General features: G+C 47.5%; 1 protein-coding gene and 1 pseudogene across 1 annotated transcript; one reads left to right on the top strand and one right to left on the bottom strand.

Annotated features, from left to right (window-relative positions):
- The window catches only part of LOC119442162 (activating signal cointegrator 1-like), a 40,872-nt pseudogene extending 35,098 nt beyond the window's left edge, over positions 1-5,774 (bottom strand).
- A 534-nt stretch (positions 5,775-6,308) lies between these two features.
- LOC119453110 (PCNA-associated factor-like) lies at positions 6,309-13,263 on the top strand. The gene is made up of 3 exons (XM_037715112.2): positions 6,309-6,496; positions 6,584-6,670; positions 12,981-13,263. The coding sequence occupies exons 1-3, from the start codon at positions 6,463-6,465 to the stop codon at positions 13,154-13,156; spliced, it is 297 nt and encodes a 98-aa protein (XP_037571040.1). The 5' UTR covers positions 6,309-6,462; the 3' UTR covers positions 13,157-13,263.
- Positions 13,264-23,518: the final 10,255 nt, after the last annotated feature.

The raw sequence follows: 23,518 nt of genomic DNA, 5'->3' as shown, positions 1-23,518 counted from the left end.
GGGATGTATTCCACATAAATTAAGCCATTTCATGGTTCAAAACAATCCACAATAAACAATAGAGGAATGCTTTAAACTGTCCCAATAACAAACATACCTTGAACTTAAGTTTTATTTATGATAAATTTTTCATGCATACTGCCCAATGCAAAGAGTAGCAACCTTCACCTTTCATTTCCCCTCGCCCCAATCTAACACAGAATGTATCGAAAGAAATAGATACTGTGATAACGTCAAGCGCTGACGCACCACTGCGTTATCGCTGTGCACTGATATCAGCAGCGGATAAGCAACCGCTGCCTATAAAAGTGCGTCAAACGAATAAACGCACACATCTTGTTCTGCACCTGCCACGGCTGTTTCTTTGAGTACGGCTGCCGCCTACTCGGCTGCCGCACGCTACTACATCTACTGGCGACGAGGATGGGATGCCGGCGGCTTGCCACTTGCTTCTGCTGTTGCTGCTGAAGACGACGACAGCCTGGCCGGCGCTGCAATGGCGAAGGTGGGAAAAATTGATAATTTTGATGAAAAGAGTGAGAGCTTCAAGTCCTACTTGGAAAGATTTGAGCTTTACGTGTTGGCAAATGATGTGGCTGAAGGCAAGAAACTAGCTGTATTCTTGACGGTAGTAGGACCTCGAGTGTATGAAGTATTGAAGAACCTGCTAATACCTCACTCCCCAGCCAGCAGAACGTATGACGAGGTCACGACTCTGTTGAAAACCCACTACAGTCCCCGAAAGGCCGTGATCGCGGAAAGGTGCCGATTTAACCGAAGAGTGCAACTTGAGCAAGAGACGGTAGCCGAATTTATTGTTCAGCTGAAGCACCTGGCTAGAAGTTGCGATTTTGGCAAATTTCTCGACGAAGCGCTTAGAGACAGGCTTGTCGCCGGGCTACGCTGCGCCGACACTCAACGTGAGCTGTTTGCAGCTGAACAGCTGACATGCGAAGAGGCATGCAAAATCGCGTTAAATCGTGAACTAGCTTGTACACAAACTCAACAAATGAAATTAGAAGAGCCCCATGGTAGATCGCAAAGGTCGACAGGGCTAGAAGTTGATGTTCTGAGGAAGGGCAATCGTGCTAAGGAAAGCTATCGGGTCAAGACTGAACCCCTAGAGTGCTTCCGTTGCGGTAAAAGTCATACGCCCGAAAGTTGCCGGTATCGCAAGTACAAGTGCCACAATTGCGGTGAGCAAGGTCACTTGCGCATAAAGTGTAGACAGAGCACAGGCAGACCGAAGGCGCTAAATGCAATCGATTGCCGGGAAGACGATTCCGACGAAGATCAAGAAATATACAGCATGACAATAAATAAGTCTGCGTACTATGTCACTGTTCACATGGAAGAACAAGCCATAAGAATGCAAATTGACACAGGGGCTTCCGTCACCGTCATGCCGAAGTCTGTTTTTCAGCGCAAGTTTCCACACTTGACGGTCAAGAAAGAGACTGTTCCTTTAAGGACATACACAGGGGAACTGGTGCCGGTCGTAGGATCGGTGAACGTGCGAGTCGAGCATGGTGATCAAACTGAGATTTTACCTGTGCTGATAGTAGATGACTGTGGACGAGAGTTGCCATGTCTGCTTGGTCGTAACTGGCTGAGAAAGCTTAAATTGAACTGGCAGGAAGTTCAAGCTTTACAGCAAGATGATGCCGTGAATGAAATAAACAAGAAATTTGAGGCCGTGTTTTCACCGCAGATAGGCTTGATAACGGGCTACAAAGCACAAGTTCACTTGAAGCCAAACAGCAAGCCAGTATTTTGTAAGGCCCGTCTTGTCCCTTTTGCGTTGAGGCGAGTTGTGTCCGAGGAACTGAACGCCTTAGAACAGACTGGGGTATTAAAAAAGGTCACCAGAAGTGATTGGGCAACTCCTTTGGTGGTGGTACCTAAAGACGGAGGGGCAAAAGTGCGGCTGTGCAGTGACTACAAGGTCACGGTGAACCCGGTGCTTCTGACTGAGCATTACCCTCTTCCTTTGCCAGAAGATTTGTTCGCAATGTTAGCAGGCTCAAAGGTATTCTGTGTTCTTGACCTTGCTACCGCTTACCAACAAGTGGAGCTTAACGAAGATGCGAAGGCGATTTTAACTGTAAACACACACCAAGGCCTTTACCAATATCAGAGGCTCCCTTACGGCATCGCAAGTGCTCCTGCCATATTCCAGTCGCTCATGGACGGTCTTCTAAAAGGTATCCCTCAAGTAGGGTGCTACATTGATGATGTCATCATTGGAGGTTCGAATGCGAATGAATGTCGGCAAAAGCTGGAAGAGGTGTTGACACGGCTACAGAATCACAATGTGACGCTGCGCATGGAAAAATGCAAGCTCTTTTGCAGCGAAGTCCGCTACCTGGGCCACGGAATTTCAGCTGGGGGAATCAAGCCACTGGGATCGAAAGTAAGGGCGATTAAGGATGCACCCGAGCCCACGAATAGTACGGAGCTGAAATCTTTCCTTGGAATGGTAACATTCTACTCCAAGTTCCTATCGAACTTGGCGTCCGTTGCTGCGCCGCTCTACGAGCTCCTGAAGAAGGGCAAGCGTTGGAATTGGACAGGCAAGTGTGCCCTCGCGTTTCAGGAAATGAAGAACTTGCTCTCGACCAGTCCGTTACTTGCTTACTATGATCCGAAGCAGCCCTTGGCTATAAGCTGTGATGCTTCGCAGTATGGGCTCGGCGCGGTTCTTTTCCACATACTTCCAAATGGTATAGAAAAACCTGTTGCTTTTGCGTCCAGGACGCTATCGCAAGCTGAGCGTGGCTATGCCCAGATTGAACGAGAGGCGCTAGCGATAATCTTCGCTCTCAAGAAGTTTCATCGCTACGTATATGGCCGGGAATTCACGTTGTTCACGGACCATCAACCATTGATAGGCATCTTAGGGCCACGCAAGCAGGTTCCATCTTTGGCGGCTGCTCGCATGCAACAATGGGCTTTAATCTTGGCTTCTTATCGTTATGAATTGAGATATCGAAAGGGAGCTCAAATGGAAGTTGCAGACGCGCTGTCCAGACTGCCTATTTCAAGTGGAACCAGGAAGGATGAGACCGATACCCTCTGTGTTTTTGAGACTACGCCACTGATGGCTAAGGATGTTGCTAAAGCGAGCAAGTATGACGCGACGCTCAGCAAGGTCTACCGATATACATTGGAAGGATGGCCAGCACAAGTCAAAGACACTGAACTTGTACCGTACTATAACAGACGTGCGGAGCTATCGCTGGAAGCAGGATGCGTCACATGGGGAAGTCGTGTTATTGTGCCAACAAAGTTGCACAACGCGGTGTTGGGACTGTTGCACGCAGAACACCCTGGGGCGTCACGCATGAAGATGCTCGCACGTAGCCTGCTATGGTGGCCAGGACTAGACGCAGACATAGAAAGAGCGGTAAAAATGTGCAGCATTTGCCAAGAGATGCAAAACAGTGCTCCCCGTTCTCCGCTCGAGCCATGGCCATTTCCCGCCCGCTGCTGGCAGAGAGTGCATGTGGACTTTTTTGAATTTGAAAAAACTACATTCCTCTTGTGCGTAGACTCGTTTTCAAAGTGGATCGAAGTGTTTCCTATGCGTACTACTACAGCCACGAAGACTATCGAGCGCTTGCGTAGTCTGTTTGCTGCTTACGGATTTCCTGAACAACTGACTTCTGCAGTGTTTCCATTTGTGCGCTCTCGTTCTCTATGCTTGTATACTTATGACGATCATCTCAAATATATTTTTACAGCATCTTCATTAGCGAAAATTTATTCAAAGTGCTTATTTCCTCTATGTCCTAAATGCAGCTGCTGCAGCCAGAATTGAACCCACCGCCTTGAGCTCAGCAGCGCAACACCACAGCTGCTAAGCTATCGTGGCGGGCAAAAGATATACACAATGGCATTGTCTTTGGCACTTCCCTTAATGTTGCCTTGAACCCAAGTAGTGGGAGAAAATGGCAAGGACTACTGCCATCACGGAGCCAAATGTGATTAAATCAGTCAATAATACAGGGCCTTGAGCAATGCTTGTGTCAGCGCCTTTGTGATAGCCTTGTTTATGAAAGTACCGTGTTTTATGCATAAATGATCTCTTCAATCGTTGGCTGATGATGATCTCTTCATTGATATTCTTGTATATCTATGTTACTGCAAATGATAGTTCATTACTGTTCATCACAATTAGTAAACCTTGTAATATATATATATTACGTTTGTGTTTGTCACAACCATTAGGCACGTGCATCCTACATCTAAACATGGAGAAAGGGCCCATAACTGATCTATCCCTGTAAAACAGTGGGCATAGCATCAGAAGAGGGTGGCGTTTTGATGACTCACCAAATTGCTGCTGGTGAAGCATGGGCCCGACCCCTCCTCTCGGCAGACGATGCGGCCGCAGCGGAGACAGTTGTTGATGAGCGCGTGGCGGTGAGCCTGACATTCGCACGGGTGTCGGCCGGGCAGCAACACGACGTCGCGCAACCGTTCTTCCCGGCTGTTCACAGGTTGACGAAACGCTGCTTGCGGCACGATGCGTTCTGCGTCATGGCGATGTTCGACCGCTCCTTAACAGGAACTGCCTGTTCCGATACCTGCTGGCTACTGTTCAAGCTCGACTCCAGCTGCTCCAGATTGATCTTGCGCTGGCTGCAATACGAATACACGAATAAGTTTTGCTAAACGCAGCAAGTCAAGATGCATGGACATTTACAACGAATTCACAAGCTCGTGTGTTCGTAAGACAATTAATTAACTCATCTGCACTGAATTAACATACGCTAGTAGGATGATAAAAACTGCCTTTATAGCTGAGTCTTGCCCACAGTGGCCATAGCTCTTTGAAGGGGTGACACTGCGCCTAGAGTATTTATGCAACGCAAGAACGGCGCATTTGTTTGCATCGGCGCGCGTACGGCCACCGCTCGCTGTTCTCTTCAAGTACAGCAGAAACCGTGCACCGCTCACACGAAATGAGGAAATGTTCAAAGCATATATGAACACTTTTCATGCACATGTCACAAGCGATCACACTGAGACGAGAAGGCATGGACGTCACGAGAACATGGAAAACGGCTACAACGACCACCTAGTCGCACTGGCACGCGAAAATGCCGATGCCTGCCGTACTCGCGTGGCAACGAGCGGTGTTGTTGCTTACGATGCAGTATCGAAAGGGCCATCACTTGTTGCCTGTTTGGCATAAGAGGCAAACTGTGTTATCGGTAACTACTAAATCTGGCAGCGTAAAAATACACTCTAGTAGTTGCACTTCGTTCATGGAAGCGTCGGCGACTGCGACCGACAGCCTTCGTTCAAGAACGGTGCCTGGCACTGCGCCATGTCGCCGCTTCCCACACTCTGTGAGTGCATCGTACTATGCTAAGAGTGGTTCACTTCAAATCGATAAGGTCAGTACGGACCTATATAAGCAGTTTCCTTCGTCGTACTTTCTTATCCTATATTTCAGGTCCGCCGGTAGCGGACGAACTCGTACGCTGTAGCTGCCTGAACGAGATCGACACCGCCTCAAACTTGTTGCGGAGGGCTGTAAAGGGCTGGAAATCATGCATATCAGCGTCGGAAGCACATTTCGACTCAATTTGAGCGTCAATAAATACATACACGAGCGTATTTGCGGCGATATTCACGTTGTCGGTGCGATGTTCTCACTCGGCGGCCGCTCGCACGGCGATCAACACACAGGTTTTGTCGGCGTCGTCGGCATGAAAGCTTATCACACTACGATCACTTGCTGTCGTCGGCCGCTTCTTCGTCATACTTGTATGACAATATAGGTCTCCCACTGGCACAGTATCACAACTACAGCCGGCCGAGCGTTGGCGCCAGCGTGAGGTCGACTTCTCACTGGCATCGGTGTCGTGTCGGCACATATTGTGATTTACGGGACGTTAACCGAATATCGCTGTGAACAGCTGAAGTTTCTACCGAAACACAGCGCAAATACCGCGTCGTCGACCGGCACAGCGCCGACAATAAGTTCGCGTCCTCGACGACTATCCTGCATACGCGTGCGTCGTCAGCTGCACGAACCACCGACGCCGTACAAAACGTTTCCGGCGCTCGCCGCTAGGGGACAGCGCATGCGCACTCGGGACATGCAAATGCAAATGGTAGCAGACATCTTTCTTAGCTCTGCAGTAAATTAAAATAATTATTTATAGGTATTAATAAAGTTTGCTTATAATTAAAATGAACTATAGAAATTTTAAGTCCTCATAGTTACAATTTTTGTTTACAACAGAAGTTAAAAAAGAAACATGCAGAATAGTTGTACGTCAAAACGCGCGCAAAGTTTCGCTACGGTAGTTTCGCGCTACTTTCGGCGCGGGCGATCGCGGTAGGGATAACGCTATTCAGCGTTGAGCGCTTTCCTGCGGTAAAAATTTCGAGGGAGGCTTTGTGCCACTCACAGGCATTACCAAGCGTTAACGCAACGCAGTAGCCATGGTGCGAACGAAGGCGGACGTTGCCAGCCGAGGTAAGTATGAACACCGTGAACAAGCTGGTTGCACTGTTCACAGATAAGGTGGTTTTCGGACAACAGCGTATCATATCTCTTCCGCAGCTGTTGGTGCGAAGTCCTTCAGGAAAACTTTGAGCAGTCCCGGAGCTGCCAGTTCCAGCACACCGAGTTCTCGAAAGACTAAAGGAGGTATGTGGCCCGATATGCGGCTGAAAAGCGTAGCAGTGCATTGCTGGGTTGATGAGTACGAGAGAAGTCGTGTGGACGTTTTAGCGCTGTCATATTTTCTCGCCGAGTGGTTTTGGGCATTTAATCAGCGTGCCTACAGGTCTTTGAAATCCTTGAAAACCCTTGAAATTGAAAAGTGCGTTTTCAAGGCCCTTGAAAGTCCTGGAATTTTTTTCCTTCCTTGAAAGGTCCTTGAATTTCGTGAGCAATGCACTCTGATATCGACATTGCGACCTCCTTTCTGTGATAGATCGGCGTCGATCTTACAAACTCCCCCATTTCAAAAACAATACGCCTGCGCGAGCACACATGGTTCCGTTTTGCAGAACTGCACGAAAAAAAAAAAAAAAATGTCACAGTTTCGCCCTAACTGCGACGCACTGAATGCGATAGCAACACAGCAATGTCATACGAAGTAAGGTGAGCGGCTTTGGTAGCAATATGAATTGTAGTAAACATGAGCTGATTAAGAAGCAGGTGTGCTGCGGCGTAAGTAGACCGACATGAAGAGAGACTTAATGACCACGAGAAGGCGCGTGTGAAACGGTGGTGTTGATGAGAAGCGCTTCCCGTGGGCAGCGCGTGCGAAGGGACACACCTGTAGCGCTGCACTGCCGATCCGGGCAGCATTGCATGTGTAGTGTGCGTTGGAAAATTTGGTCCGACTATTACTAACTGAATGAACAAGCGTGGTGTGAGCGCGCACAAACAAACATGAATAGATCACACTGAATGACTGCAGACAACGACTGTCAAAACGGTGGCAGCAAGCGCATACGCCGCAGCGGCGAAGGTACGTGCGGTTTATCGCTTCAACGGAAACTGAGCGGCGAATGCACGGCGCATAAAGGTCAGAGCCGTGTGGAGATAAGAGACGATGCGAGCGAGCGACGAGCATGGTTGTTGGCAGAGTAGAAGTGCCCCCGCTCCCTCTGGCGCTGGCTTCCCGCTTCCTTGCTTGCGCGTGGGAGATTGAGTGCGTTCGCTCTCCGTGATAGCTCGCGTCCCCGCACGCTTCCGCTCGGGCATCCGGCGCGCGGCGAAGATCTTATCTATAGGGAACCTCATGGCGACAGCAGAAATCCGGTTGAAGTGTCCATATAATTGCTATCGCAATAATAAATAAAAGGCATCACCGCTTCAAACCGGAGCAGAGCGAGAGACCCGTACCGCGCTTCGGTGCTGGCTCAGCTGGCATTGTGTACGCACTTTCCTCACCCTATCGTTTCACTCCTCGCCGGTGAGTCTGCCTTCTCCCACTCTTGCGCGTGAGGTGAAGCTAAAGTGGAGCAACTTTACCACTGACGCTCAGTGCCTTTGGATGGAGGTTTGTTATATTATTTGTGATAATATAAGTGCAATAACATTAGCGAATTTTCGGTCTTTAATTCACACCTTTGTATAAGACTGCCCCTCAAAACAGCAGTTTTTACGGAAAAAAAATGTATATAAGGCGCACCTGTTCTTTCGGTAAGTGACTCAAAACAAGGTAGTGATGTTTCGCTCCGTGAAAGCGCGGGACACACGCAAAATTATGGGTGCCATATCTTTCCACTCCAGGCGCATTTCTGCAGTCGTGGTTGCCGGGATATTCCGTATAAAGACCAAGGGCGATAACATCGTCCCCGCACGCCGTATGCTGTATGTGCGAGTGACAGCGTGCGACCGTGAGCCGAATCGTGCACAAGGGAGGAAAGCGGGAAGTCAGTCCAGGGGGGGGGGGGGGGGGGGCTGTCTGTACTTTCGTAGCGACTGCGTAGTTTGCGCAGCGGCGCGGGCCATATCTTATCTGCAGATGTGATGACTTCGGGGTAGAGCGACTCGCGGTCGGCCTACCGCCGTTTGCGTTGCTGCTCCATCGTTTTCGCACGGCGCTCGGGGGCTTCATCACGAGAACCCTGCACCTCGATAGTACGCACAGAACCTGTGCCAATTAGGTCAACGAGCGCGCTTCGCGTGGCCACGACATCGGATCCGATTTTGACGGCACTTCTTCCGAGGAAAAAAACAAACAAAACGTAAACCGTTCTATAAGACGCACCGGCGAAAAATTGTGAAAAAAAAACGCGTCTTATACACCGGAAAATACGGTATGCTGAATGTTTTGGAAATATTTGATGAAGCAACCCAGCTGATATGTACTGCAGAAGCCTGAGCAGCTGTTGTGAGTGTTCGTTGTGATAACTTTTAATATTGCGGACTTGAGAAATGGTCAAGACATCTTTTACAAAATTGCAATATATACATCTACTTATTTGTTATTATATAATGGATGTGTAGCAAGACTACACTGAATGGTTTGGAAATGTTCGGTAAACTTGGCCAGTTAATACTTGAGATGTCAGAGTAGCTGTTGGGAGCATTCATTGTGTTTTGTGAACTTTTTTTGGTATTGTGAACTTGCAAAGTGATCAAGGCTAGACGTTATTTCCATCATTGGGATATACATTTATTTTTTTATTTTAGTGCAACAACCCTATGCTGAATGTTTTGAATAATTTTGGAGAACTTTACCCAGCCTGTACTGGAGAAATCTCAGCCGCTGTTGTAGGCATTCATTTTGTGTTGTGATCTCGAGAAGTTATCAAGGCTAGACATTTTTATTATACAGTGGAATCTCTATGATACGATCACGGCTAATACGAATTTCCGGATGATACGAATTTTTTCTGAGGTCCCGGCCGAGCCCCATTACTTTGCAACGTGCTAGAGAACGGTTGTTACGAATCGATTTTCGACCCGCGTCGGTTGATACGAATAAACGCCGCCCCACCGACGGCCGCGAAAGTGAACAGCAAGAAATCACGCGCGTTTTCCCTTGCTCTTTTGGTGCGGAGGCGCGGACGCGGCGCCGGATAGCGCGGAAGCCGCAGCTGGCCGCGAAGAGTTTGAAGCGGCGGCACTTTTGTTGCTTTTGTGCTTTTCCTTTTGTCTCTTCGCTCGCTGCGGCGGCCGCCACAGCAAGCGAAGGCTCGTGCGTTCTATCGCTTCAACGGAAACTGAGCGGCGTAAGCACGGCGCATACAAAGGTCAGAGCCGTGTGGAGATCGCTTTCAAGATACGGTGCGTGCGACAACACCGACAGCCGGCACAGGCGCAAAGTAGAAGAACGCATTTGTAGGCAGAGTAAAAGCCCCCTTCCTCCCGCGCTACCTTCCCGCTTTGCTCCTTTCGCGTGGGAGATTGCGTCGCCAGTTAGCCCTTGCGCTCGGTTGCAATATACGCATTTGGTGACGTAGCACAGCGTCGACACGCCCCCCTCCCTCCCTTACCCCCACGGCCTCTCGCGCCACGGAAGTCGCGTTTCCTCTCCGCTGTGCGTTCGCTCTTCGTGAAGGCGCGCATCCCCCGCGCGCTTTACTGGCACATACGGCGCACAGCGACAATTTTATCGCCCTCGGACTCATGCTCCACGTCTCATGCTTCTCCTCCGCATCGCCCTCGTTGATCTCCTCTCCCATCGGTGGGCGTTCTCGTTGAGAAGCGTGCTCGCTACCGCCCTTGTCGGCAAGATTTTACCGCGGAAGCCGCATAATAACCGGTATTTCGTCTCACGCGGCTGCACTGTAAGCGGTATGCGTATACATGGAGTTCTATGGGAGGGTAAACGGGAGTCGGAAAAGGCCGCATTGTAGCCAGCTCTTCACTATAAACGGTTACGTTATAAGTGATCTATACTGTAAATGCTTTTTACGTGCATGTGCCTGAGTGAGTTCACCTCTGATTCTTTAATTTAGCTAGTTTTAATTGTGTTTCGATGATACGAATTTCGGCTAATACGAATATTTTTCGTGACACCGTGAGATTCGTATCATCGAGGTTCCGCTGTAATTGTGATATACATTTATTTATTGCAAGTGCAATAAAACTATTTATTTTTGGAAATGTTAGGGTAAAGAAATCCTACTTTGGATGCCGCTTTGAGTCCTTGAAAAACCTGCGACAGGTCCTGGAAAGTCCTGGCATATCCATGAATTTTTGCCTTGGAAACCTGTATGAACCCTGTTTAATGTTGGTAATAGTTGCATGAGCATTGATGAAATACAGGTGCGCTCCTTACGTTTATGTGGCGCGGTTTCTGCCTGTGGTCTCCCATATCCAGTGGCCATGTTATAAAAGAATACTTTTCCTTCGATTCTATTCGTTCATCACCCGTGACAGCGAGTGGCCGGTAACGGAAACTTGGTGTCATGCAAACGAGCGATGGCAGGCCAAAAAGAACGAAAATTTCAAATCGTTACATAATACAGCCCCGGCTCACTGGTCGAGATTTTCGGTCATTTCAGCAGGTTACGTGGCACTTTTTATTTCTGCCCAGCGGGAATAAAATCATGGGGCACCTACAGAAAGGCCACACACAACTTTTAGTCGTATAATTGCTGCCAATCGTACCTCGTTGCCATTGAACTACATGCCTGCATCAAGACCATCCTCACCGTTATGGTGCCTGCACAAACCTGACATACGCCTCACCATCCCAGAAATTGTGAAGAAAGCTCACATGCCGTCATTTGCCCTGAAACAGGCCACATTAGGACTTCACAGTGGCCGCATACATGTTTATGTCGATGGCTCAGTCACACCTACAAGTTCAGCAGCCGCAGTGATGATACCAGCAAGATCCGTCAAGATACAGCTAAAGACGTCACATGTCTCATCAACGACAGCGGCTGAACTGGTAGCCCTCTGTGCGGCTCATTTCATTTTGGAGGAACCACCCCATCCATGGTCAATCTTGTGCGACTCCAAGGCAGCCCTCCAGAGTTTACTCTCAGTACTGCGCCATGGATCACATGAGCAGCTCGTCGCAGAGATCAGACAAGTACACCATCGCATAGTTGATGAAGGGCATGATATATCAGTGGTTGCCTAGTCACTGTGGCATACATGGCAATGATCGAGCGGACGCAGCGGCCTGATATGCCCATGACGGTGTCAACAGCGTTGCCATTCCTCTTTCGAGAGCCAACGCAGCGAAAAAACGTTCTGCGCTTGCGCGTGAGCTAACATTGATGCAGTGGAATTTATCTGATTTCACAAATGCACGCCTTCATGCCCTGGACCCTAATTTACAGCTCCGTATTCCGTTCAACCTTCCACGACAGGACTGCACGCTTCTAGTCCGTCTATGGCTTGGAGTAGCATTTTCAAATGCAAACTCCTTTCTTATCGGAATGGCCAATAGCCCACTTTGTGAATTCTGCGGGTGCAACGAAACAATCGCACACCTTCTTTGTGAGTGCCCTCGTTTCAACCCGCAGAGCAGCACTCTCAGCGATGATAGATCAACTGCACAACCGCCCAATAACAGAAAAGAACATCCTTCGAAACTGGCCTACACAAACAACGGCGCAAGCCGCCCCGAAGGCACTGCTGCGTTACTTAAGACACCGGACTCAGTGACAAATTGTGACTCTGCACTGTGTTACGTAAGATGGAACGTTGACACTATGCAACACGAGAACGCTTTCGCAGACTGCGTGACGGTGCCCACAGAAACAGTTCTGTTTTGTGTGTGATTTTCTTTTACTTCCTTCGTTTTTTTTTTTATTTTAACATATTTTTTTTCTCTCCTTTCGCATCCCTTTACCCCTCCCCCGGTACACGGTAGCCAAGCGGAGGTAACCTCTGGTTAGCCTCCCTGTCTTTCCTTTACCTTTTTTCTCTCTCTGTCCAACGGATCACTGCTTATGAGCGTTTCATCCCATTTAGTTCTAATAGCATTGCATTCGTGGGATACTTCACACTTTCCAGTCTGTCTCCAACAGTTTTCCCTCAAACTTGGGTAGTACATGGTTTAATAAGTCGCGTCATATATATTCAGTCTAACGCCTATATTCAACAGACGCGCCGACTTCGTGGCAGTGTGAATGGCACCGGTTACAGTATTACATAGTTGTAAACACCAAAGCCTATATGAAACAGCCCGATTGTGGAATTTGTTGCATCGCAGCCCTGTTAACTTCTCAGTAAAGTTGCCGTTGTACCACTTCGCATCTGAAAACTATAGACAGTGCCCTACATAATATTCAGTTACTTTTGCATTAAATGCTCTTTACCACTTTTGGAAAAGGTAATTTGGCAAGAATCTGCGCTGAATAGTGATCTTTTGGTTATCAGTGTGCACAGTGGCAGTTTAAAAATTTTGTTCAGCCACGTACATCTGCCTGACAAGGCTGTTGTTCACATCACAATCAACCTGTTCTTGCTCGCACAAGTAGGTGCTTTGAACAGCAATGCTTCACTAATGCAAATTTTGTCTAAATTTCAGATAAGTATGGCGGTGGCAACCCTTACTGCCCACGGCCAACTCCACCCTGGCAGAAAGAAATTACAAGGTTCCTCGTGAAGACAAGTGCCTCCGAAGATGAGAATGGACAGCAGCCATCTGAAACAGCAACTAGTTCTGATGCATCTGACAGCAGCGCAAGTGGCAGCTCATTTTAGTAGTTGCTGCTCTCTTGTTTTTTCTTACCGACTGTTATCCTGCAAGTCATTTCACCATATGTGCTGTATGTATATGCTTTGCAACGTATTGTGAATAAAGAACACTAGAGGCATCTGCAACATTCTACATGCTTTCAGTTTATTCTCTTACCACTCACACAAAGCATAAACGGCCTGGAGTGACTGAAGTTCACTAAACTATTCTCATAAGAGAAGGATGGGAGGGGGAGGGAATGCATTTCACTTAAAATTTAAATGAAATAGAAAATCTTGTTCAGAATGCAAAAAGAAACAAGCTTTCTGCCACACACTGATTATCACAACAGCTTGCATTTGTGTGTATGTATACAAAGTTCAACTTCAGTGCAAGGCTGTCTGTGTAGCATAATTGATGCAGACCATTGAGAAGGGGTTTCAGAAAAACTTTTTTTGATCTGGCTTCCATCTCGCATGAACTTCTCATGCCCAAGCAAACTTTCCCTTCCATTACATCTTTGGCTTGCATTTCTATTACCTCCCTTGTAGATCACACTGACTCGGACTAATTTCATGTCATCAGAAAAGAACCAGAGGTCAGCATGGCGTTACAAATATGCGCCAGGGGACAGGCGATAATATCGGCGATTTGCTTAACTGGCCTTGTCATTATGTTGTCTACGCTAGGGGTGCATTTGAGTTTGAGAATGTATAATATTAAACATTTCATTTTGAAATAATAAAAACTCGTTACAATCGAGTAAATACGGTACACAGGCCAAAATTTACGCAAGTAAGCTTCTCTATGGTGCCACCACGCCTCTTACTTTAGTGCACTATGGAAAGTAGTTTCCCACCGCAGGTTATAACAACTATTCCGTCATTTCTTTACAGAGTGATTGCATATAAATGTACAGTGCTCACGGATTGAAACGCGACAATTTAGGCTTAACCAATGCGCATACTTTTGTTTCTACCATCGGTAGTTTGTGTGACATCGGCACAATCCCGACTCGTACGCTTACATCAGAGTCCGCGTCCTCTTTCGTGACCTGAGGTTCCATTCTGGACACGCATGGCCATAGAGTTTCTAAATAAATACCCTAGAGGGAAAAGTGGCGCTAGTGTCTACGGGGGCTCTCCTGAACGTCGCCTCAACTTACATGGGAATGATGGGAAGTACAGGCTTCGGATTGACTTCTGTCTTGAAACTGGTGGCGTTTGCTTGCGGCGCAGTAAAAGAAGCTGTATTAAAACATTTTCGTGCAAGATTTAATTTTATTTATGTTGTGTTTTATATAATGCACAATACATTGTATAAAGTTTGTATGACTTTGAGAGTGAAGCACGGTTTACCACCAGGGTATGCATCGTTCTGCAATTCTGTTCCTGATTTAGCGCCATTGAATAATTATTTATTTAGTTTCACAACAGCAATAACAACCGTGCATGTGCTTATATAAAAAATACTCATCAAATATTTATCGAAATAAAAATTTTGTATTATGAGAAAATTGTTGCGCCTTTGAGAGAAATGCTACAAGTGTCGTCTGCTACGAGGCCTGCTCACTGCGAACGCGGGAAAAGTGAACTTTTTTCGCAGACGCTAAGCACTTGCGAACTCTCTCGCTCTTTCGAAAGGCTGCATCGGCTGTCACGATTGCTGAACGTCTTCGAGTACTTTTAAACACATCTGCTGCAGTGCTAGCTGGGACCTTTGTGGCCTCTTATGAGCATGCTTCACTATATTGCGACCAGGTCACGAGCTGCGGCGAGCGCAAGCCAGTATTCAGGCAAGGGGAGAAGAAGAAGAGGTTTTTCGTTTTTGGGGTCAGCCATTTTCCTGGCTAGTGCTCGTCTCTGCCGGTGCAGTACTTCTTGCTCTGAAGGCCTTCTGTTGCACCTGACAAACTGGTGGAGGTGCGGGGTAGTCCCAGCAAATGTCCTACATGCCTCCTGGTAGCCCTGTGCCTACAGTGACAACACCTGTTCACCGGGCCAGCCGAAGAGTCCGAGGATTGCCCCCTGAGCTTGGACCTCTTCCCGAGACTACGTCAGCGACGCACCAAAGCGGTATGGAAGGCACTACTACTGCTGCTCACTATAAGCTACAGAAAGTGCCAAAAGTCTTCCATGGTTCCATCCTTGAGGACGTCGAAGACTGGTTGGCTCAGTTCGAACGCGTCGCTGATTTCAATGGGTGGACCGATGCGAACAAGCTGAAGAATGTGTACTTTAGCCTGGAGGATGGCGCTCGCACCTGGTACGAGAACCGCGAACCCTTCTCGTTGTGGAGCGACTTTTGTCGTCATCTGCGGGCAAGTTACGCCAATGCTGATCGCTGTAAACGCGCCGAGTGGGCCATTCAGTTGTGCATCCAAATGCCCAACGAAAGTGTGATGATGTACGTTGAGGACATGACGCGCCTCTTTCGTCGAGCTGACCCGGACATGGCAGAAGATGGGAAGCTCCGCCACTTAATGCGAGGGGTTAAGGAGCAGCTTTTCGCTGGCCTTGTTCGGAGTCCCCCGACGACTGTGGCCGAGTTCTTAACGGAAGCCACGACAATGGAAAAAGTGCTTCAGCAGTGGTCAGCAGTGTACGACTGGCAAATCAGCGTCGCATCATCGATGGATCAGATGGGATCTGCCGGAGGTAGCATCAACATCGACTCCCCCTGTGACCTCATCGATCAGTGGTACGCGACGAGCTGCAAAGAATTAACTGCCTGCCTCAACCTACTGCGGGATCCATATCCAGCCTCATCAGGAACGAGGTGCAGCATGCTCTGCAAGTCCCGCTTTCCAGGGAGGTCACACCACCTGTGCCGAAGGAGCTTCGGCGCGCATCATACGCGGAAGCTACGAGCCGGTATATTCCTGCTTCTCCGCGCTTAATGCGCCCCACGCCTCACGATACACTTCCATCAGTGCAACCGATCCAGCACTTGGAGAACCGCCAACCGCTTCAAAGAAAATCGGACGTCTGGCGCACACCGGACAGGCGACTGCTGTGCTATCACTGTGGCGAAGCCGGACATGTATACCGTGAATGCCCGTATCGCCGCCTTGGACTTCAGGGTTTTGCCGTCGACTCTCCAAGGCCAAGATTAGGCGAAACACCAAGAGCCATTGAGGAATACCTGTCTCAACAGCGCATGCCACTGCCCTTGCGACGGCAGTCACGGTCACCGTCGCCGAGACGATTTCCCCCAAATTCCCGGAGCTCCCCAGTGGCAGCGCAGGGGTGTTCGCCAAGCCCTAGCGAGAAAACTAAAGACAGCGACCTTCGGGAGCGAGGCCGCTGATCATCGACGCGAGCAAGGCCTCCCAGCGACGCGACCAGGTACCGGCAGTGATTCGACAACAACAACTGAACTCGGAAGCCGACTGTCCTTGGATATACCTGTGGTGCTCGACGGTCACCATGAAGTCAGTGCGTTATTGGACACAGGGGCTGATTACTTGATCGTGAGCCGGAAACTAGCGATACACCTGAAAAAAGTAGTTACGCCTTGGTACGGAACACAAATTCGTACTGCCGGCGGACATGTAGTCACCCCACTTGGTATATGCACACTCCGAGTTAGCATTCGTGGACGTACGTTTCTCTCCAGTTGCCTTGTACTTCGCGAATGTTCCCGAGACATCATCCTGGGAATCGACTTTCTACGGGAATAGGGCGCTATTATCGACCTGCAGGAGCGCACCGTGACCTTCTCGACAGAGAGAGCAGCAGACAAAACCGAATACAGCCATCTCAGCACGTTTCGCGTTTATGCCAACAACGTCACATTACCCCCACGTTCGAGTTTCCTCATTGATGTTGTGTGTGACAAGTTACGGGACGGTGAGGCAGTCGCTGAAGGCAACATGTCGCTCTTGCTCACACTAGGTCTCTGCGCCGCTCGCAGCCTCGTCACGCTTCGTGACAGACGTTCTACGCTGCTTGTGACGAATTTTAGTAATGAGTACCGTCACCTTTTTCGTCACACTGCCATCGCTCTCGCCTACCCCATAACAGAGATTGCTGAATGTTTTACGTCGGCATCACTGGACAATGCTCTCCAATAGACACCGGGGGCTGCGACGGCATTACTAGGCAAAGTAGACATTAATTCGACTCTACCGGAGGAACAACAAATAGCGCTGCACGAATTGCTGCTTCAATTCCAAGAATGTTTTGCCTCGTCCTCTAAGGTGCGTCAGACGCCGATCACGAAACACTGAATCATTACGTATACCGATGTCTCGCCCATAAAACAACAGCCTTACCGAGTTTCGGCCAAAGAATGGGACGCGATACATACGCAAGTCGAAGAGATGCTTCAAGACGATGTTATACAGCCTTTCAAAAGTCCCTGGTCATCGCCGGTCGTCCTCGTGTAGAAGAAGGACGGAACGCTACGTTTCTGCGTTGACTACAGGCAGCTAAACAGCGTGACTAAAAAAGACGTTTATCCACTGCCCTGCATCGATGATTCACTCGACAGACTGCGACGCGCCAAGTATTTTTCATCTATAGACTTGAAAAACGGATACTGGCAGATTGAAGTTGATGAACGAGATCGCGAGAAAACTGCCTTTGTTACACCGGATGGCCTGTATGAATTCAAAGTGCTCCCTTTCGGCTTGTGTTCTGCACCTGCGACATTCCAAAGAATGATGGACACTGTTCTCACCGGCTTGAAGTGGCATACTTGCCTCGTTTATCTTGATGACCTCGTCGTATTTTCGGCGACCTTTGAGGAACACCTGAATCGTCTGAAACTGTGCTGGATGCTCTCCGCGCCGCTAACCTCATCCTGAAGCCAGAGAAATGCCACTTCAGGTATAAAGAACTTAAGTTTCTCGGCCATGTTGTGAGCGCGGATGGCGTTCGACCTGACCCTGACAAGACCACCGCCATAGCCTCGTTTCCTGTTCCCCGTGACAAGAAAGCGGTCCATCGCTTTCTGGGGCTCTGCGCATACTATCGCCACTTCATCGCCAATTTTTCTAGGATTGCCGAACTTCTGACTCGCCTCACACGAGAAGATGTACCATTTTTCTGGAATGAAGAGCAGGACGCGGCTTTCACCGAGCTACGGGAGCGTTTGCAGACACCACCAGTTCTTGCTCACTTTGACCAGGACGCTGATACTGAAGTCCATACGGACGCCAGCAACGTAGGTCTTGGCGCCATCCTGGTCCAACACCAAGAGGGAACAGAGCGCGTGATAGCTTACGCCAGCCGTACTCTTTCACGCGCAGAAGCAAACTATTCCACCTCAGAGAAAGAGTGCATTGCAGTGGTATGGGTGACCATGAAGTTTCGGCCTTACCTCTACGGTCGCCCCTTCAAAGTAGTGACCGACCACCAGTGGCACACCGACGGGGGGGGGGGATTCGGGGTTTGGAACCCTCCCCCCCTTTTGTTTAACCCCTTTCCTTTCCTTACGCATTTGAGTACTGCAACTAAGATGTAAGACGCGCAATAGTCTGCACTCTCGCAAAAAGCGCATTTTTTTAACAATTTCCCGTGAAGAAATCGAAATTAGTGCTGTTTAGATGGTATTGGCAAACTGTCAACCCCTCCCTGGCAGAGATCCTGGGTGCGCTACTGCCGACCACCATTCATTGTGCTGGTTGACCAATATACGAGACCCCGCTGGATGACTCGCACGATGGAGCACGCTGCTACAATCTTCGCCATCGCCAAGTGGAATACCACCCGGGCGATCAAGTTTGGGTGTGGACGCCGGTGCGCTGCCAGGGGTTGTCCGAGAAACTGCTCAGTCGCTACTTTGGACCTTACAAAGTGCTGCGTCGCGTTAGGGACGTGAACTACGAGGTTCTCCCGCATAGTGCCATATCGCCCCAGCGTCGAAGGCCCCACTCGGAGATTGTGCACGTTGTACGACTCAAACCTTACTTCGCACGATAGTGCAACAGCGTCTCAACTTTATGACGTACTTTATTTTTCTCTCCCTCACCCTTCACTTGTGCATAATTTATGTTCGTTCCCTCTTTTTTCTTTCCCTCTACCTACGTCAACTAGCGCCAGCATTGGGACGATGCCTGTTTTTTTCACAGGGGGAAAATGCCAACAGGTCACGAGCTGCAGCGAGCACGAGCCAGTATTCAGGCAAGGGGAGAAGAAGAAGAGGTTTTTCGTTTTTGGGGTCGGCTACAACAACAACAACAGCCATCTTCCTGGCCAGTGCTCGTCTCTGCCAGTGCAGTACTTCTTGCTCTGAAGGCCTTCTGTTGCACGTGACAATATTTTATGTTGACGTACCGCTTTTTCTGAAGCGCGCGCCAGCAGCTGTTATGTCGTGGCTTTGCACTTACCCGTTTTGCAACAGCAGACTACAGCCAGGAAGCAGCAACCTTTCCTACCACAAGTAAGTTTGTGTTCTCAAATGTCCTGAAACAACTATTTCAATGAGCACATAAACGAGTAATGTGTAAGGAAGCCCTCAATCAAATCTGATTGTCAAGTCAGTAGAAGAGCAACTATGTAGCAAACAAAATGCTTTATGCAAGCAGTCAGCAGTGTTTCCATTGCACTCGGCATCATCAGCAGAAAAAAATTACTGGCAGCTTATTAAAACACCCAGCATATGTCTGCAGCTACACTGAACAGCTTTAAGGCTAGCAGCATGTACAAGAAGCCAAACTGCTGTAGCAAAGCAGAAAGATGCATCTACGTATTGACCACACAAAGAGCGACTGAACGAAAGTTGTTAGGTGCAATGGTAAGAGTCGGGAAGAGAGCAGTGTGGATCAGAGAGGAAATGGGGAAAGCCGATATTCCGTTTGATATTAAGAGAGAGAAAAAAAGGAACTGGGCAGGCCATGTAATGCATAGGGCATATAACTGTTGGACTATTAGAGTTACCGAATGGGGTGCCAAGCGAAGGGAAGCGCAGTCGAGGTCGGCAGAAAATTTGGTGAGGTGATGAAATTAGGAAATTTGCGTACGCAAGTTGGAATCAGCTAGTGCAAGACTGGGGTAATTGGAAATCACTAGGAGAGGCCCTCGTCCTGCACTGTACATATAAATAGGCTGGTGGTGATGATGACGACTGACCACTTTCTACACTTCTTGTGTTGCATAAACAGGTTTCCATTTGACAATCCCATCCTCCTGCAAAAATGGCTTAAAGCCATGGGTCTGAGAGGCTTTGCTCCAACCAGACGTCACGCTCTGTGCTCTGCCCACTTCGAGCAATCGAACTTTTGGGGTGGTCTACAACGACGCCGACTGTGTGAAGGGGCAGTGCCGACTTGGTTTCAACCAGTGACAACACAAGGGTAGAAGTATGTCTGTTTATTTCATTTCAACTTTCAATTTATTTTCACTGCATACCAGGGAAGAGAAAGGTGTAGCAGATCCCAAAACGTCAGTCTCCCTCAGGTCCTAAAGAAACATGGAAAGAAATTCACAAAGATTATTAGCAGCAGCGAAGAGCAAAACTGACAAGAAAGAGTAAAATTTATGAATATATGTTGCACAATATAAATGTTCTAGCAAAACATGGCAGTCCCCTCGAGTTCACAGTAACGATTTCACATTATGTTTTTGTCTCGAACTCACTATGTTCAAGCGAATGAACTTATCAGGGAAGAAACTGCCTGATGGGATCAAGAATACTGAAGAGTACTGACACAATTTTTGTCCCCTTTTCTTTCTTTGTATGTCTATTCCAATCTAATAACCAAGGTATAAAGCTTCAACGCCTCAGGCACACAACCAAAAATTATAGGTTCCTTTGACTTGAACACTTGCAAACACATGCCAAATGACATGTGCCTTCATACGACTGGTAACTTCACAGGAACAGCATGTGTAACCTTGTGGGATGTGAAGCTAGTGATGCGTGTGCCAATCACCAGATGAAGCATACACTGAGGCCGCACTGCCAAATTACCCCATCCCAGCCATCTCACATGAACCATATTCATGTTCTGAAGAAAGTGAGGGGGATGCTTTAGGTTGCAAAAGAAGTGATGGCACAGAAGCGTATAATGCTGGCTCACTGCATACATGCTGCCCCGCAGGACGAGAAGGCTGGCCTAACTTCAAAGGGCAGAGATCCTGTAATTCCTGTGATGTCACTTTTGGCGCATACTGCTCTTGGGATGTTTTGAAACATTCGTATAAAAGGCAGATATAAATCATTCTTGTGCACAGTATGAGTTGAAGTTTCGTATCACGATTACTGGGTCAAATGGCATCTGACTTTTAAAAAAGTTATTTTTATAACATAATATTAGGTGAGAACTAAATTTAGCTAAGAACTATTTATAGTTGGGGAATTCAAATACAAGGACTGTTAAGAAAAGGCTTCTGGCTAATATATACAACCAGGGGCCGTATTCTGAAATGTTCCACTTCGGCGATAGTTCGCCTTTCACCCTCAGGCACGCGCTGATTGGCTGGTTGAGCAAAATTGAATGAGGTCAGGCTCAACAAGCCAATCACCTCATCCAATTTTACTGAAACAGCCAATGAGCGAGAGCCTGAAGGTGAAAGGTGAACTATCACTGAAGTGGAACGTTTCAAAATGCGTCCCCAGAAAAACATTTCCTTAAGGAAGAGCTAGGGCTAAGTATCATACTAATATAGTATGCAACTACAAATACAAACATGTAAATAGGAGCATTTCTAAAGCACATTGTAAAATTGTAAGTTGTAAAACAACATATTGAAGGCTTATTTGTTGAACTCATTAATCTGTAGTGTTGTGAGCTCATTAAAACAAGGAAGCATTAGCTTCAGTATTGTAGAAAATCCTAATTTGTATGGCCGATTTTATAGGTGCTGCAATCAGACTTCTACACATCACAGAAAAACAAAATTATAATTAAATCAAAATTGTAATTGCCTACAGTGACCAACTACTGCCCTACAAAAACATTAAGTAACTACAGAAACTAATACATCTTACTTTACCAATATTTCCCTCCAAAAATACACTAAAAAGAACAAGCTGGCCTCGCTGTTTCAGTGCGTCCACTGAAACCCTTCACACGCGGATGATCTTCAGTAACACAATCTTTTATATTGCTATACTACACTACACTATTGTTATATGCTTTTTAAAATTGTCTTTTGTCTTCTACCCTCGGATTTCTTGTGAAGGCATCAGCAGTAACACTTGAAGCTCACTCGATGTGTTCACTGGAAGGATGGGCAACGTTGTAATCAACCAACACGTTGTGCACAAGATTTTGGTTGCTCAATGCTGTGTTGCTCGCATCTAGGTCTTCTATGAAGTGTACACTATGACATAGTAGCCGGGCCTCAAATAAGGTGCTCCCGGTAGGGCTGGTGAAAAACTGAAAAATTGTGTATAGGCGATTCCCGGAATAAACATTAGAAGTAGACAATTGTATGGCTCTCGAGCCATAGAATTGCTGTTTGAATTAGTGAGGCAACATTTGGTGGACCTCCTTCCAGCACCCTTCACTCCGTAGCCACATAGACTTGAATGACTAATTTGAACGGACACCAGGAAATCTTTAGGTTGCTTGAAAAGGTGGCCAAATATGTAATTTAAAATAAAGTCGCACAATGTTTAGACCTAAAAATACTGCTTGTAGATTACAATTGCAAATATAGATGTATATTGTTACGGATGAGGCGTGTTTATTTACAGGTGATGGATGAAAGTCTAGGAAAATAGTTACAATATTATCAGACATACAGAAACATGGGTGTTCAATGGACAAAAAAACTTTCATTTATGTCACAGAAGTCTATACAGTTAACTGAGCAAAGAATAATTGAGCAGCAGTTTTTAACACCTCAGAGTCACACCTAAGAGATAGAGAATGCTATTATAAATTACTTGTTACAGTTTGTTTTGAAACTAGTGTAACTGGTTACATGTGACTAGGTTACTGAAAAATGTCTCTGAGATATAGCGAGCATTACCAAGCAAACAGAATAGTTATTGAATTACAAAACCACCAGAAAATAGAATTTATTATGAGCAATTGGTTATGTACAAGTCTGGCTACAATGGGGCTAAATGCACATGGTGAGTGCTATCCTTTCAGGAGATGCCGTAATTAAAAGGAGTGTGAGTGAACCCGTAACAATGCAATAGAAGGATTTTAAAATAAATGCATAAGCCATGCAGTCTGCTGATTTCATCAGTAAGGCTATTATTTTACTAAAGTTCAACTCTCCATAAAGGTCAGAGGTGTAATGACAAACATCTGTCTTTCAGCTCGTGCAGGTGCTACCAGTCGACAACACTGCTGCTGAAGAGGCCCCAACACTAGTGCCTGCAACGACACTCAGACACCAAGCGAGCATGCAGAGGTGAGCATGAAATGTAAGGAAGGTGACGAGTGAGCTGATGCGAAATCTATGCTGATGCAGGTGCAAGGC

Source organism: Dermacentor silvarum, chromosome 1 (assembly GCF_013339745.2).
Source record: "Dermacentor silvarum isolate Dsil-2018 chromosome 1, BIME_Dsil_1.4, whole genome shotgun sequence".
Taxonomy (NCBI): Eukaryota; Metazoa; Arthropoda; class Arachnida; order Ixodida; family Ixodidae; genus Dermacentor; species Dermacentor silvarum.
The sequence above is the reverse complement of the archived record's forward strand: the minus strand, read 5'-3'. Positions and strand labels throughout refer to the sequence as shown.

Excerpts from the sequence above, each read along its gene's own strand:
- LOC119453110 (XM_037715112.2), top strand. The coding sequence starts at position 6,463 with ATGGTGCGAACGAAGGCGGACGTTGCCAGCCGAG. Across the intron at positions 6,497-6,583 it reads GGCGGACGTTGCCAGCCGAG|CTGTTGGTGCGAAGTCCTTC; the intron begins GTAAGTATGAAC and ends TCTCTTCCGCAG. Across the intron at positions 6,671-12,980 it reads TTCTCGAAAGACTAAAGGAG|ATAAGTATGGCGGTGGCAAC; the intron begins GTATGTGGCCCG and ends TCTAAATTTCAG.